The sequence below is a fragment of the Tigriopus californicus genome, chromosome 12 (genome assembly GCF_007210705.1).
Source record: "Tigriopus californicus strain San Diego chromosome 12, Tcal_SD_v2.1, whole genome shotgun sequence".
NCBI lineage: Eukaryota > Metazoa > Arthropoda > Copepoda > Harpacticoida > Harpacticidae > Tigriopus > Tigriopus californicus.
Window position 1 is genome coordinate 1,410,562 of NC_081451.1, and position 17,392 is coordinate 1,427,953.

General features: G+C 40.7%; 2 protein-coding genes across 2 annotated transcripts in view; one reads left to right on the forward strand and one right to left on the reverse strand.

Moving 5' to 3' along the window:
- Positions 1-2,686: 2,686 nt before the first annotated feature.
- LOC131892107 (AP-1 complex subunit sigma-2-like) lies at positions 2,687-4,928 on the reverse strand. Its single transcript, XM_059241855.1, has 2 exons — positions 4,370-4,928; positions 2,687-3,020 (listed from the first exon to the last, which is right to left on the reverse strand). Exons 1-2 carry the CDS (start codon positions 4,549-4,551, stop codon positions 2,729-2,731), a joined length of 474 nt encoding a protein of 157 aa, XP_059097838.1. The 5' UTR covers positions 4,552-4,928; the 3' UTR covers positions 2,687-2,728.
- Positions 4,929-9,160: 4,232 nt separating this feature from the next.
- Positions 9,161-17,392, forward strand: part of LOC131891743 (GON-4-like protein) — a gene marked incomplete at its 5' end in the record, with an annotated part of 17,328 nt that continues 9,096 nt past the window's right edge. Inside the window, 7 exon segments of the mRNA XM_059241383.1 lie at positions 9,161-9,179; positions 10,951-11,301; positions 12,203-12,296; positions 12,366-12,591; positions 13,628-13,974; positions 14,381-14,626; positions 16,906-17,264. Of these exon segments, the coding sequence (XP_059097366.1) occupies positions 9,161-9,179; positions 10,951-11,301; positions 12,203-12,296; positions 12,366-12,591; positions 13,628-13,974; positions 14,381-14,626; positions 16,906-17,264 (1,642 nt within the window).

Sequence of the window (17,392 nt, forward strand, 5' to 3'; positions counted from 1 at the left end):
GCTGGTTTGCCTCCCACCTCCTTCCATATTAACAATAGTCCGATTGAAATCGTCAATAGTTTTAACTCTTCTCCACCCAACTCTCATTCACCAATCACCTCAAATCCACAATAACTAAGGCCAGGGCCAGGATCGGATACATATGCAAAAGACTTCCCATGAAGAATCCTCCCCTCCCAATAGCCCTTCAACTCTTCCGGATCTCCGTCACCCCAATCTTTCTCTACGGCCTTCACATTTGGCTTTTCCCTACTCCGCCCTCAAATCCGCCCTCAAATCCGCCCTCAAATCCGCCCTCAAATCCGCCCTCAAATCCGCCCTCAAATCCGCCCTCAAATCCGCCCTCAAATCCGCCAATGCCATCAACATCAAGTTCCTCAAGCAATACCTCTGCGTGCCCCAATATGCCAACAATGCATGAACACATTTTCTATGTGAAACCGAGCCCCTCACCATCGGGCTGGCAAGGTTAGTGACCAACAGTGTTGGGAACCTGACCTTTCCGGAGGTGATGTCCAGACACAAGTTATCATTTCCGGTCGAGGACTTTATAACACCTTATCATTCTTGGCCCGACATCCCTTCGGAGTATTGGTGGTCACACACCTTTGTTCGGCTCCCAGCCAAATGCCATCAGCGACGGGAGTTGACCAAGGATCTGTTCAATCTGGCCCATCCACTCTATTGTAATAACCAAGATTTTCATCACTTAACTCTACCTACCTGTCTTTGTACTATCTGTAAATCACCTCCTACCTTTTTTCATGTGCATTGAACCAATTCTAGTCATACTCATTGTGATATCACTTTCTAGTCAAATAATTTATTGCCTTTACCTTTTGAACATTTTTCTTGTTTTATCACCAAACCTTTGTATAATGTATATACTTCAGATTTTATTTTATAGTTATTTTTACGCCATGACATTACCAAGAGTCGCAATAAAAGATTATTATTATAAATATTAGACTTGAATAAAATTTTAGTTTGAAACGCAACTAAGGTTCTTCCCAACATCTATTGATTACGTTTTTAATAAAATTATCTTTTTGTAGGTTTTAAGTGGATAAATATTCTAATCTCAGCTAGAATCCAAGATGATTATTTTTACAGAAGTAGTTCCTTTTGTTTCAATAACAATAAAACAAAAATCGTTATTAGAAGGCTTGGCATTGCAAAAAAACTTGATCAGTATTGTGGGAGTGGAAAAGCATCTACGTATAGACTTACCGTTTTTCTTACCGTTTTTTAAGCAAAATGTCTTGAATTGACGCTTTTGGAGGGGATCTGGCGTTTTTAGCCTGCTGTTATCTGAGAGCATTGCTCTATACAGGTAGCATCACTTATCGAACAACGATGAGGCAAACACAATCTGATTCCCGTTTACCTATTTATTCAGTCAGTACAAAACCGTTCCCACTTCACTTGTACCCCAATTATTGCTTTTATTTCAACCCTTTTCACCTAGGGATTGAAATACTTTTTTTTTACCGAGAAACCTCCAGTAGGATTCCCACTCTCCAACCTGACAATGGTCACATCTTTGCGATTCAGGAGCTTTCTTGTGACTTTCTCGCAAGACGAAGAGCTCTCTCATAACTTTAATGTCCCTGACGCCTGCTTTTTAAAGCTCGTACCCTCGGACGTTCACAGATATAAAGATACACTCGCAAAAGTGGTCATTTAATGCTCATACTGGGTAACGTCCAAGCCTTCACTCAGTGGTAAGGGGGGCATCGGGTTGGCCAGGTTAGTGTCCAAGAGTGTTGGAAACCTGACCTTTCCGGAGGTGATGTCCGGACACAAGTTGTCCTCCCCGGTCAAGGACTTGCGTTACACCTTATTGTCCTTGGCCCGACATCCCTTTGGAGTATTGGCGGTCACGGACCTTTGTTCGGCTCCCGACCAAATGCCATCAACGACGGGAGCTGACAAAAGATCTGTTCAATCTGGCCCATCCTCTTCTCTGCAATAACCAAGAACAACTGTGTCTGCACTGTATGCCCTCACCCTCTCCTTTTTTTAATTTGCATTGAACTAATTCTAGTCACATTCATTGTTTCATCTTTCCTTCATATTTTTACGCCATGACATGACCAAGAGTCGCAAAAAAGAAAAAAAACACGCCAGGTAAAACATCTTAGGACCTGCTCGACCTTTTGCAAACAAGCTGAAAACATTGGAGAGCAAACGGAAGAGGCATATTTAGGGTGTGGCTGAACAATCGACTTGTACAGATCGTGATACTATCTCTGGAATTACATGTCCGATGCATCCATCGCACGTTTGAAAAGCTTTGCCAACTGTATGTAGCGCTTTGCGCAATACAAAATTGGAATAGAAAAATGACTGAAAGAGCTTGTGAAAGATATTTGACGCTTATGTAAATAATTGAACCGTTTTTTTAAAGCCAAACCCTACTGCAAGAGAAAAACCAAAGCTCAACAACAATTGAGTAATCGGCCTTTTGGGGTCGTTGGAACTTCACTGCTTGAAAAATTTCATGGAATTTCAGCTCCCTTTGCCCACAACAAGCGACGAAAAAAACAAGAGAAAGTCGTTATTTTGTAGCTGTGCTCTCCCAGCAATCAACCATCCTTGAAATGTGCTTCATAGAAATTTCTTCGACTTTGTCCAAAGTCCAGAGCCCTTAGTTGGTTTTCTGGTCTTGTTACAGGAGTCTAGGTAGTATGAAACACAATTTATTGTGTCGATTGTGCTTTTTATTTCAGATAAGGCCAACGTCTCTAAGAGCCAACGAGATGATCTCCTCTTCTTGGTAGTTATCTGCAAATTCGATTTGCTTGATCACGGCCTTCTTGGAGGTCTCTTGCAGCTCTCCTCCCAAAATGAGCTCGTCTAGGATGAAGTAGGCTTTTTCGAAATTGAAGATAATATCCAGCTCACAGACAGAGCCGAAGTACTTGTCTAACACCTCCACATATCGGTGAATCAGTTCAAGGGTGATCAATTCGTTGTCTGACTTGTCTACAGCAAATAAGAAGAAGAGCGAGGCGTATCTGAAAAGCGAAAGTTAAAAGATTGGTTAAAAGTCACATCCTATAAAGAGCCAACGATTACCTAAAAAAATGATGATTTAAGTTATTGGTGTGTCAAATTTTGGCTTGTTCGAAATTTACGCAACAAATAGTTATGACCAACTCGAAACTTCTCATATGAACTTATGCTGTTCTATTTGATTTTGGGTCGTAAATTCATTAATCGGTCACCTCAACATTAAATAAATTTGGCAAAAGTCTTCTTTTGTATTGCGAATCGTGAAAATGGCAAGTATTCATAATCAGATTATCAATTATTGAAAGACGACGTCATTATTGCACTGACATGGTGAGGGAGGAAATACGCAACTTGTTGAGCAAACAATTTACCGATTAATAGGTCAGTGAGGGATCTTTTGGACTGAGAACGCGTTAGCCTATTTCATGTCTTTGTCTACCCAAGTTGTAAACCCAACGAGGTCACAAATTAGAAGAGTTGACACTACGTTAGTAAGATCTTAGTAACTTGAAAGTAGCCCATTCATTTTGTGCCTTCGTTGTGCTGAAAGTTAATGCTCATAACTTTTGACACAATCGCTTAATTATGCTCAAAACCACTGACAAGGGAAATCCATTTGATTGGTTTGGGATGAAAGTTACCCATTGTTCCCTAGTAACGTCACTGTCCAAATTCCATGCACTATTACAATGCCCGAATTCCATTTCATACATTTTGAGTTGAAGAAAAAGTTTTCTAGCAAAAAGAAATTAATGAGGTTCCCAATCGAATTTTATTACCTACTGAGTAAACCTCGAACAAGCCAGAGCTTGACAAATAAGTAATGTATATAATAACGAAAATTGGAAGGAAGCAAATAGATTCATGTTTTATATTGTGCTCCAAGGAGAACTCCGTATTTTGGAGACCCTCAGATGTTTTCCTCATGATTTGTGGGTGGTTGCAATACAGGGGTTATCAATTGAATTATCTAATGGTATTTGAGATTTTAAGTGGCGAATCGGAAACACTAGACTTAATCTTGCATTTAGTCAAGAGGATCGACTTTGTACGCTGCAGTAAAATATTCAACCCCAGCTTTGCTTTACTGTGAAGGTTTCTTTACTTTTTGTCAAAATGAAAAAAAAACACGAACGAACCGGGAGATGAATGTTGACAGGTTCAGCAAAAATTAAGCCCATTTTTAAGCCCTGGCTCAATGACATAAATCAGTATAATTTTGAAAAATGAATGCCAAAATATAAACGGAAGATCAGGAGCGTGTTTGCGCATTTTGTTAGATAACAACTCAAGGATGACTACCGCTAAGTTTTTGATTACTGATGCCCATCTCTGGTCAATCATTACTCACCTTTTATAGACAATTTGAAGCTCTTTCCACTCGAGGAAATTGCTCATTTTTGGTTTTCTGGCGAGTATTGCGTTAGTGAGTTCACGGGTAATCTTCTTCTTCTCCCGATCCGGTCGAGCCTCGTACCACTTCTGGAGCCGAATCTTTCCCTGGCGACTGAATAACACCACAAAATGGATCATTTTGATGTGTTGCGGCGGCTTCGAAGGTCCTCTCTTTTCCACGTTTCAGTCTCTCATGTCTCTCTCTGTAAGGAGGGGTTGCAGAGCCCTCCGATAGGATAATATAGCGAATCAACACACTCACACTCACACTCCACACCGCACCCGAGATAATAATGCTTTTAGTTGAGCTTGTGGAACATAGTTTATGACTTATTCAAACAACAAACAGAAGGTCGGACGAGAGATAACGTCATCCCCGACTTCCTTGGCTTTGCTGACTTGGCCAGGTGTGTGTAGTGTGCAAAAGTACTCTGGAGCCTGAATGGAGTTGGTGTTATCGGAGCCAAATGGATGGTGGGGCGATATTAGCTAGTACTGTACCAGTAGTCCACATGCACACCTCTGTGCTCTACAGGCTCCTCAGTGCAGAACCGGCAAGAGGTTCTTGGCAGAGAGGTGACTCGAAATGGACCCTAGTCACCTGTATTGAGCAGGAAGGACCGGCTTCATTTTTTGTTCAAAGAACCCCTTTCAAATGGAAGAGCTCTTAGGAGAGTCGCGTTCTTTCATGAATAACAGGAATGTAGTTGATGATTTATTTTTTTTGGTTTGGTTTTTCACGGGCTTTTCTAACCGCCACAGGGAATGTAATCCCCAGTACTAAATAAAATGAAAGGTTATAATTCGTCTATTTATTACCTTTCCATCTTTATATGATATTTGGTCTACCAACGAATTTGAGTTGGCAGACCGAGCTAGTCCTTGAATGTAGGGTTGATCTGGAATGCTATCTAAAAAAATGTCCAAGACTGACTTGAAAGATGCTACCGGATCAACAAGGCCTACGTATTCCCTACGAATATCAGAGGGAAGCAAATTAAACAATGAAGGAGCCTGAGAAAGAAGAGATGTGGACTTCATTGTTCGAACTAGCCTGGATTCTCGAAGGCTTGAAGGTGCTCTCAAAACGCACATTAAGCCTCTACGGTCACTGCAATTGACCCTAAAACCTGGGTTGGGACAAAGCTCATGAATGCTTTTGAAAACGTACAGTATCAGATACCTTTCGTACCTTCTCTGAACACTGTACAGTATTTGATGAGTTAAAAAAGGTAGAGCTTTTTTGTTGGTACTGAAAGGAGTTTTATTCTGGAACAATCAGAGCTGCAGGAAAAAGGAGTTTGTTTCATGTCACACATTGAACCAAGATCTGATCATTTTGTGGGATGATTGACTTTTGTCCTTTGCATATATTTGGAATGCCACTCATTTTGTGTACAATAACATTAAAAAAACAGAGTTCTTTGGCCAACGCCTAAGTCTGTTGGAATCAGTATTGTTAACATTTACAGAATTTGAATTGATGTTGCAACTTTTTACTGTGGCAAAAACGGGAGAGCAAGAGCTCTCTGTTTGTAGAGCCTGCTTGCTTACCTGCACTTAATGCATTGCCTGCCCTTTTTTCAAATTTAAGACTGGAACTTTTTTTAACACCCATCCTTATTGCCAGATGGCAGGGCAAAAACACCAAGGTAAAGCCCCCTCTTTGGTCATAGTATCGTTATCAAGAACTGTTTTTCATCTTCCACCCGTGTCATTACTTCTTGTGGATCTCTAAGGCCAAATAATTCTGATCTGTGCATAGAGTTTAAATTTGCATAAGAATAGAGAAGTGTCTTAAGGATAAAAACTTACTGGATGGATAAGTGCAGTTCAAGCCTGAATGTCGATGTACATCAACACTTTTTTAGAACACTCAAGCAAGCACCCTAGAACAAGACGTGATCCAGTACCTCAATCAAATGTCAGGTATTTATTCAGCCAGGAGGAAAGGAAGTGGTCTCCTGTACCTTGTTCAAATCGGAACCGCCACTTTCTTTGTGCATGACAGCAGGAAGTGTGACAATGGGCCTGATCGTCGTGCACTTTTCAGTCTCATGAAGGGTGGATTTTGCCACCAACCTCTTGAAATATACTTTCTAAAGGTGACAGATCGAAATGGAAAACCCAATCAACTTTGCCGTTGATTTTGTAGTGTTTTGAAAACGGGAGGAATAGAGGAATGACGTGAAAATACGTTCACAAACTTGGAAAAATTCTCGGAAAAAGTTCGCATAGGGTCAACTTTTCCCCAAATGTTCAAATATTCATTACTTGGGGTCAGAAAGATAGTTTAGGTTTTATCAGTCTTCATTTCCGAATTTTTGTCAATATTTGCTGCTAAAAAGTGCATTTCTGAGTGATAGCTTTACTCAATTTATAATCTTGAATTTATAGAAAAAGAGAAAACAAGTGTACTTTCAGTCCCAAATGCCTCAATTTCTCACAAGATCGTTTACTTTGACTGTGTCCTGAGTGTTGACTTTCTCTCAGTACTTCCTTGCGCTTTCTTGTATTATTTCCCATTTGATAACACTGGTTAGTGGTTAGACAAAACATGCACTGAAAATTTGAAATTTTAAACATGAACTTACTTTTGAGTAAATTAGGTATGACTCCCTACTAAAATAGGATTTGCTTAATCAAAGGCAAGATGACTTTCTTAACACTCAATGAGGGTGAAAAAAAGATTCAACCTGGCCTGGACATGAGAAGCCTCAAAAGAACTAAAATAGCTCATATGATTAAAACCTAATTATAACAGTTATAACTTCCTTCCACGTTTTAACAACTTGACATCACATTAACAACCTAAAATCAAACTATTTTGCTGAAAAACCTATTTATATGTGCCTGTTTCATTCAAGAGGACAAGGTACCATACATGTGGCCATTGTAGAAAAACCTGTGAACAACATCAATTCAAACTGCAAAAAAAAAAAACAAAAATCTGTATTTGTGCGCCAAGAAGCCTTTCTGGTCTTACTATTGTGACTCTAGCATAACTAGAAGGTGTGTTGCTCACTGACGAATAATATATGTTACTTCAGTCAATACAGAAACAAACATCATTTTAGAACGTTAAGGATCATGGAATGATGACAAACAAAACTTGACAAGTAGAGATCAATCCATTGTCTCAAAAAATCTGTCCTTATGCTTCACGTCTACCTAAGGTTGTCACCCTTTTTCGAATTTACAATAAAAAATTCATGTCATAATAAGTGATGTTAAGTTAAAATAATGCTTGGGGATTGGCGTACAAATGTCAAACATCAATGGAGATCTAGCGAGGTTTTGTTGAGCCTTCCTTTCCGGGCCTGCTCTGTTAATTATCAAATCAGCGTCGCCAGAGACCTGTTATAACGGCCAGATTGTAACATTTTCGTCTTTTTATTCTCAGTTTTCTAAAGAGCTTTAGGTACAAATTTGATGCTTTAAGTCTTTAAAAAGTCTGCGTGTGCTTTGTCTCAACCCAATTTTGGGTCAAACCTAGTCACTGGAAAGGCTTCACGTGACCCAGGTTAACCCTATATATAAAGTCAAGGACTGGCCAGACGAGCACAACTCTCATATTTGACATACAAGAAGGGACAAAACATCAAGCGCAATCAAACTGTTCCTGTTCCACCCAGAAATGCTGGAGATTTCATTCATGGAATGAGTGGTTAGGATATCGACCAAAGGTTCCCATTTTCTACTATGGCTTCAAAGAGAGACTGTTCAGTGCCATGTGTTGGGAATCAACTGCAGGGTCTTAAGCTTTATTACCATACATCAATCAAATACCTGAACGGGTCCTACATCTGTTCAGTGCCAAAGTTCTCATCTTCCCAGAAGTTGGCAACTTTTCAGCCTCAAAATGGTCTTCAAGCTGATGACAACATGGCAACACTAAAAAAATCAGCGTTGCCGCAAGATAGTCGTGGAAGCCAAAATATCCAAAAGGAGATATTTTAGAAACACGTCGGCCACACCAAAAATGAAGGGCAATCCACATTTAATGGTTATGGTCTGATGGATGCTAGTGCTGGGCCGAGCACGAACTCGAATCCGAGTGCACTCGAGTCTTTCACTTGATTTTGGGAGAAATTGGTCGCCCTAGAGTCCGGATTCGTAAAAAAACACAGAACTTGACAAGGCGAGTCTTATTGCTTGACCTGACGCTAGTAAAAGACTCGAGTCCGGCAAAACGTCAAAAAATCCCAGGACTCGCCCCAGTAATAATGGATGCTATGATAAAGGACTTGGGCACCTATTTTATCAGATTTTGATACTTAATTGGAGCCGTCGATGCATGATTTGATGGGCGGGACCAATGGTACGGAAAGTAACCGCCCAGTGGTCCCTGGCGGCCCACTCATGCTGTGGGCCGGGCCAGGGCTGTTGGGGGAGTGGGAATTTGGCCTCCAATCCAACGGATGACTCAGCAACACTGGCTGAGGTGGTAGTCTCAAATATAGGGTTGTGTTGATGTGTTCTATCCCAATTTCCCCCGGATTCAGTTTAGGTGTAGGGAATCTCCGAAGAATGACCGAGCGTGAAAAAGACGTTTTACCGGCGTTAGATTTACCCATAATCATTTCTCAGGGCCTAATGGCAGCCGAAAAGGTGACTGAGGCGGATGAGGCCGAGGAATGGAGCGATATCGGATCGCAGGAAGAGGTCTCACCTCAGGGCTCGGGCTCGGCCCACTCAGCCCACCCGGCCACGCCTACAGTTGCGAGCCCCACTACGGCTAATAAAGCGAAAAATCGACGAACTAAGTAGGTTTACGCCAGCCTGCGGGTGGCCTGTGGGCCGTTGTGTAGAATAGCCAACCCCAAGCCCGTTATGGATGATGTGCGGTTGATAGCAGGCTATTGGGACATTCTTTGTTAAGGGATTAAATTAGAGTTCCAGTTCATTTATTCATAAAAAGAATGGTTCATTTAGCATTGTGATTTTATAAACTGTCACAGTTCTACTCATTAGCATGCTCAAAAATAACTTTTTAGCTCAAAAAGCCATTTTGGGGCTTATTTTTTCTCTTTTAGAACTTTCTTTTTGTACAACCTTAGAAACGTATTTAGTCTAATATTGTGCTTTGTATCTTGGGTTTTTAGTACCTCTACTGTTTTGAAAAGAGCCCTAGTGACCTCTCAAAAGCTGTGCTATTATCATCATCATTCAGCGGCTACTTAAAGGAGTCAATACCTTCTTTAGCTAATCAAAGCCATAACGAACTCTTAGCCCTAACCTTAGCTAACACGATATGAATAACACTGCAATAGTCTCTATCTAAACTTTATCACCATTGGCCACAAAGTTAAAAAAAAAAAGTAAACGGTGGAGACTAACATTGAACACCACAGGCCCAAGGATGACATGATTGGGTCAAATGTTGCCCCATTGGCAGGGGTCCAAGTAACCACCACAGGATGGGGTTCGCTCAAATTTCAGATGGGAAAGACCCCTGAAAAATGTGCTTATCACCATTGGTAAACTATGGTTATGACGTAGAGACAGGAAAATCATTTTGTTTTGGCGTTGAGTGTAAATTCCAGACGTTTGTCATAACTAGTTTTGTTCACGACAGATGTTCTTCTTGTTGGGTGATCTTAGTGCCCAGACATCTATTCGCATGTACAACATTGAGCAGTAAAGCTTTGACACTTAAGATAAAAAGTCACTACTGCAAGACAAACAAGCCTTGACAAACGTCTGGAATTTACCCTCAACGCCAAAACAAAAAATGATTTTCCTGTCTCTAGTTATGAGACGAAAAAGGGGTGTGACCAACAGGGCCGTCCTGATGAATAAAAAAAACCCGTGAAAAGCTGGAAACTTCATTCAAACGGACATTGAATAGGCAACGTCATAATTATGTTCTGGCCTGGAACCAAAGGAATTCTGGCATTTTGGCTGCCCTTAAATTGACTCGTTGATGATTTCAGCACAAAATTTGGGAGGTCATTGGAGTGCTTTTCAATACAGTAGAGGTACTAAAGCCGAAGATACAAAAGTCTTGTGAAAAATAGAAGGTTAAGTCTAGAAAGAGCCCTTTTTTAGCTTAAATGTAATTTTTTAGCAAATGAATGAATAAAACTGTGACAGGTTATTAAATTGTAATTCTAGCATTCCTTGAATGAAGAAATGAACCTGATCCTGAAAGCTGAAATGTGATGGAAACGTGCGAAAACAAAGCAATTGAGCATGATAATGGAGAGGTGACTCTTCGGTCAGATCATATGTCACTTTTCAGAGATAAAGATGGTTTGAAATATCCAATTGCAATGCCCATACTACTCAATTGGAAGGGGGAAAAAATGTGGCCTTCAAAAGAATCTTCTTTCCCTTTCAAATTCGAGTTAAAATCAATTTTTCTTCCGGAAATGTACTTTTTGTCATCGATAATTTGCCATGACTTGCACGTTAAAATTTGCCCTTTTTACATTTTAATCAGAAAGAGCTCTGATTATTATTTTAAATTTCGCCCCAACATGTTAAAGCATCTATATATAATGCCACTTTCCATTCCTGTGTTTTCTGAACCAGGTTCTCGCTCACCACAAAGCACCGCTTCAAGAAGCTCAAGCGACGCCGAAAAGTCAAACCTCGACGTGCTTCAGCCGCCCTGTCCTCGGCCACGCCTAGTCAACCTCCGCCCTCTTTATTGAGCGGCGAGGATCCGGGCTTACCAGCCGAGCTGGCCGCAGCCACAACCGGTTTCGACGCTAGTCTGGGTCGCACGGCCCGCAAATTGGGCCTCAACCGCCGACAGGTGAAGAGCGTGCTTAAGAGCGTGTGCTCGGATGCCACGTTCTTGGGCATGATGCGCGAGAAGGCGGGCGAGGTGGTGGAGTCCGGCCTGCGCCTCGAATCGCGGGTCACCCGAACCAAGGCCAAGTAAGTTGGGTCGGTCTTTGTCGATGGGTGGACGATACATACTGTGATCTAGCGCTCACGGCTTTCAATTCTTTTAGCCCCTGTTTATGTTTTTGCCCTCTGCACGGTGCTTAAAATAATGTTGGGTCTGATTGAATTTTGCTGTTAAGGATTGGAACACTTTCAGTTGTCAGGAAAGCACAAGAAATAGTTTCGTGGGAAAACGCATTGAAGATGCCCTGGTTGGAAAGGTTTAAAGCTTAGTTTTATACCTTGTTAAGAAGATTTGTTGCCCACTTTCTGAGTGCTGGTTAGATTGGAAAAAACTTACATGTCTAATCTAACGTTACATTGAACAACTAATTTTAGGCACTATTGAACTATCAAATATTTAAATCTTAAATTAAATATTTAAATCTTAAATTAAATATTTAAATCTAATATTTAACACTATTTAAATTTAAGTGATGTCCTATGAATTTTAGGTTAATATAGGCTTTTAGATATTTTTTTCTTTTTACCCTCTCTAAGGGGAAGTCTGTTTGAATGCGCTTTTTACCCACAATTGTCATCAGCACTCTTAAAAACATAACTGAACTATTCCTTTTTTGTGATTTTGGTACCGCGCTTGGGGATACCATCTCTAAAACACATGGATGTGTAAGGCAGTTCATGTGCCCTTGACTGCTATTTTTTTTCTCAATTTGGCATTGAAAAGGCGACATTTCAAGAATTGCACCCTTTGAACGCTAGAAGGCTTATGTTGATGACTCTAAACTTGAAGAAGGCAATTGAGAAGTGTGATAAATCGATTAAGAACTTATTTTTAAATTGCCTTTCTCAGTTTTTTTCTCTTATGGGATTCACTCATGGCATATCATGTATTCTAAATTTCCTTAAAAAAAATATGATTCGTTTGAAGGAATTTGAAAGAAGATGGCGCCAAATTGGATTGGGTCTTGGAGAAAATGGAGGCCATCTCGAAGCAAACCCCCAAAAAACATCGCATCGAAGAGGTATCCAACCAACCAACCAACAACTCTTTGGTCCACTTTATTTTCATTTCTTGACCCAAATCTGTTCAGATTCCGTTGGGAACCGTGGAATTTCCGGAAGAAGATGAGCCCGACGACATCGAGTACGACCCCAAGAATGACCCCGAGGCCGTGGAGGAGGACGACGATGAGAGCCTTGCCGCCTCCAGTGATATTGGCACGCCCAATCGGTCGTTCACCGGCGGCAACCCTGGTGGCCTCCTCTCTCCACCCTCCTCATCCATGTCATCATTCCCAAGTCTATGTAATACTCCAGGTAAGATGTCATCGACATTATATGATACTTGTATTTGAATTTCGAAAAAAAAAACTGCTGAATGACATTGCGGGGATCAATACTAGTGACACATGAACATATTGCTGAGGATGAGAAGTCATTCAAATTTTCCGCCATAACCTACAGCTGACGCGACTTTGTGGCCTAAAAATGGAGACAGTGGTACCGCTCAAACTTCAATATGAATAAATAAAATTCGCAGTTATAATAGGGAGTGCGAGATAGGAGTTAAACAAACCCTAGCGGTCAGGAACATCCTTCTGTGATTATTAATTTGCTGGTATCAATAATCCAGTTCTCTTTGGATTTCTGATGTTGCTGAATGTCTCATTCAAATTTACCACGATTTCTTGTTTGCTAATTTGTTCAGAATAGAGTTTGCACAGTTGGAGAAAAACACTGTTAACGGACTAACATCAATTCTTTATAACGACGCAAAAACAAACGTTAGCAGAGGGTTAACTAACGCTGTCTTTCTTTCTTTTTTTTGCCGCTAGATGTCTCATTATGCAAGGACACTAGAGTCACTGCATTATAAAACAAGCAGTCCCTATTGCAAAATGTCTTTCTGTTGGTGCAAAAAGTATAACGTAAATATGCCAAGATAATAGCACGGCGTCAATGCTACGCCAAAAATTCCAATTTCTTAAACTTTGCACCACAAGCTAGCTGATAATTGAAAATTTAGTTGAAACCATTGGATCAATGCGTGCGGTTATTTTGATGTTTGTCTCCATTCCTTCCATTCTGAAAACAGTATTAAGACTGCATTAAGTGAGGGCTCCAAATTTGATTTTCCGTCATTTTATTGGCACAATTAGAAATCGCCTACGATTTTTTATTTTTTTATTAATGATTTCAAATGCAAACGCAATAAATGCCGGAGATTTAGTCATGTTCATACCATTTATCATTAGAGCTCCCTTGTTCAGAATTCCTATTTTAAATAGGACAGGACAAAATCGGAAACCTGAGCAAGCGCTAACAATGTCCTATCACTGTCGTATCGTTCTAGGCGCCCTTGTCACGCCCAAAGTGTTGGACCCCACCTCCACTTTCAAGCTGCCTAACCCGCTCATTGAAGGAGCAGAGGCTCTCGAGACCCTCAGTAAAAGCAGCAGTGCCTCTCGAAGTCTGGTTTTTAATGATGTGGAACCGGAAAAAGCCGGATGTAGTCGGCAAAACCGGACTTGGCTCACGCGTTCCAAGGCTAATTTGAAACACGTGCCCATTGAGGAGCTGGAGACGCAATTCGTTCCTCCCGACATTACGCCCGATATGTACGACACGCACGTGGACGACTACACTCTGTTTCTGGCAGAAACCTTCTATAAGCCCATCACACCCGAGCCCATAATCAAGGTCAGCTGATCTCGCCATCCGCTCAAATGTTACACTTTGTTTTATTGGGAAGCTTTTCAGCGGATGTATGATTTTTTGCCCCATTGTTCCCCCATTTTTTGAAAAATTGTATCTGGATGTGGCAAAGAGCTTTTCAAACATACGTCTTACCCCTAGTCATTAGAATATTGAATTATATTTGCTATTTTGTTCCCTAATGTGTGTTGGTAGTTTCTTTCGCAAAATGCGTTTCAAGTATTTCCTCACCAAAAGACTCTCTTAGCGCGAGCCACGCCCCATGAACACTTGTGAATTTCAGCAATCATCTTTTCCTTAAAAACAACTCAAGCGCATCGATGATCCCAATGGGAACTAAAAACACTTACAAAAATGATATTAGTCATTTTCAATTCACGTCTCCTTTTAGAACTCCGAGGTGGCCGGAGGTCACACGTTCGATTTGGAAGAGACCGACCCTGATCCTGACTACACGTTCCAAGAAACGGACGAGCACAAAAATGAGGAGAGGGACGAGTTCAAGTACGACCGGAGCACCAAGATCTCCAAGAAAGAAGTGGACTCCCTCATCCATGAACTCATCACCGCCTATGACCTCGATCAGAATGATGACAGTGATGAGGCCAAGAGCAGGAAAAAGAAACAACGTATCCAGGTAAAGAAGTCACAATTTGAACCTCGGATATCCCATGTCAAGAGCGCCACCTGTGAGAAAACATCTGGATTGGTTCACAATGGACAGAGTTGATTAAAATACGGATGTAGACAATTTTGCTATTACGAGGGAGATCCTTTGTATATCCTTTCAAAGAAGATCATAGAAGTCAGGGGCAAGAACGCCTGGATACATACATCCCCGCAATGGTTAAAAAACCCACGAACTTCTAGAAATATGGACTGTTAAATCGGCCTGCTCTTGGTCATAGCGACTCTGGGCCATTTTTTCGATTTACTTTTTTGGCGGACTTCCTTACCGCTATTGGGATTGGAATTCCAGCAGTTCAAGTATGACGGTTTTGCTTCAAAATGTTCCGGTTACAGCTAAACTCAGATTATCAGACAATTGATATGCATGTCCATGTTTCCAAAAATAAAATATTAGTTTTCGTTGTTTTTTTGCTCTTTCTACAAATAGCTCAAAATGATATTTAACATCATTTAAAACCCTCCAAATATCCAATTTGTTTGAAAAAGATTTTTGAGCGAAGAGAATTATACGAAGTTAAACTTTGAAAAATAAAAATATCAAGAAAATTCATGAGCTCTCGAAAATTCACATTTTACTCAGTTTCATGAAAATCTTCAGAAAAATCCCACATCACTCTAAAACTACCTGTAGCGTGTTGTTCCTTCAGAATTCGAATGAAAGGTTGAATAGCAGTTCTTTCAACATTTGTAAAATGCGGGGGTTTTTTGTTAACATTCATTTCAGTGTGCTTTAAGTGACAAATATGACATTTTGAGCTATCAATAAGAGATAAAAACCTTAAAAAATTACATGACCCTTTTGGTGTTTTAATTTTTTTTTTCGCCATTTGGGTCCTTACCAGGTTTCTTCTTAACCTTTTTTTTCCTTTTTAGGGACTCTTTTATGTTTTTCCGTGCACCATGATCAGATAAAGAATTAAACCCCTAGTCGAATCATTTTTTTTATAATGTCAAATTCAACTCCCTTTTCTGTTTGGGAAAGCTAGCAAAAACGGGAACTCCACTTGAGCCAGCTCTACCTGCCATANCATTTCAGTGTGCTGTAAGTGACAAATATGACATTTTGAGCTATCAATAAGAGATAAAAACCTTAAAAAATTACATGACCCTTTTGGTGTTTTAACCTTTTTTTTTCCTTTTTAGGGACTCTTTTATGTTTTTCCGTGCACCATGATCAGATAAAGAATTAAACCCCTAGTCGAATCATTTTTTTATAATGTCAAATTCAACTCCCTTTTCTGTTTGGGAAAGCTAGCAAAAACGGGAACTCCACTTGAGCCAGCTCTACCTGCCATAATGGGTTTGATCCTACCATGAACAACTGGAATATGGACGGGGACGCTTGGTTTGGGCATTAGCTTTTCGCGATTAAGTTAACGCATTATGTTCTTCTTCAAATGAGAATGATCCCAGGCTACAACAATTACTCATTTCAATTTTCAGCTAGATCGAGCGATTGGATCAAAAGTTATGCCGTCTTAAAAGGCACTACAAAGCTCTTCAATGAATGAACGAACTAGCCCTCTTGTGGTAATTGATTACCAGAAGAGGGCTAAGTCATTCATTCTGTGCTCTGTTATGTACTGCACTTTGAGAGGGCATAACTTTTGACCCAGTCGTTTGATTGAGCTGACATTTGAAATACGCCATCTCAGGGATCTGGGGCCAGCCTTATTTGAAGAAGAATTTAATTCATTGACTCGAATTCGAGTTGCTAATTTTCAACCTTACCATCCCCGTCCATACTCCAGTGGTTCATGATCCCACCCAAAATCCAAAATCATTTATTGAGGAAAAGCGCCTTAAGCAGTAACACGAGACTCCGGAAGATAATTAATTGTATACTTCAACATATGTATCAACATTGCCCTACTGTCAAACGTTGTAAGCAAGAAATTTTTGATTTGTCATCTATAAACCCAAGAAACTCAATGGGTAACCCAATAACTGCATTCGTGTGCCAAACAGGAAGTTTGCAAACCGAGCAGGTAGCTTTTAATAACAAATTCACGATGTCCAAAAATGTTTCACTCCTTCCTGCTCAAGATACTCACCCATAACTTGCAAAGAACGATAAATAAAATTCAATAGCAACTTAGTTAGCATGGGCAAGTCCTCGGCAGAACCAGAGAACCATATCTTACGCCAGATGATTCAAGCCAAACATGCCTGACCCCACCCATTTACCATTCAAAAGCATTGACTTGACCTCATTGACCTTAACAGGGGGAGGAGGCTCTTCTGGAATCGTATTACTTGGAAATGGGCCCAGATTCCAATCAGGTGGACATGGCCCCCGAGATGATGGCCGTGCTGAGCCACCAGATCAAGATGCACATACAGCTCCTGACTCAAATGACCATGCTCACCTCTCACGAGCCCAAACTCCATCACTTGAACTTTGACTGCAAGAAAATGACCACCGATCTAGTTCAGGCCGGGATGGATAATCCCAAGTCCATATTGAACCCGCCCAGTTTGTTTCCCTCTCTGAATTTGGTGGATCAGTGGGAGCAATTGCGTGTGTTCCCCTTTGATGTGGACGCTTTCAAGAAGAAGAAGTACCCCGTGGAGCTCAATCCCAGGTGCGTGTAACAACACTTTTATCGTGTCGTGTCCGAATAACCTAGATTTGACCAAATCTGACCGGGGGGGGGGCACTTTGCAATACTGACGAGGTACGAAAAAACCAAGATACAAAGCTCAACGTTAA

Coding starts and splice junctions, on each gene's coding strand:
- LOC131892107 (XM_059241855.1), bottom strand. CDS start 4,551: ATGATCCATTTTGTGGTGTTATTCAGTCGCCAGGGAAAGATTCGGCTC. Junction 3,021..4,369: donor CTTCAAATTGTCTATAAAAG/GTGAGTAATGAT, acceptor TTCGCTTTTCAG/ATACGCCTCGCTCTTCTTCT.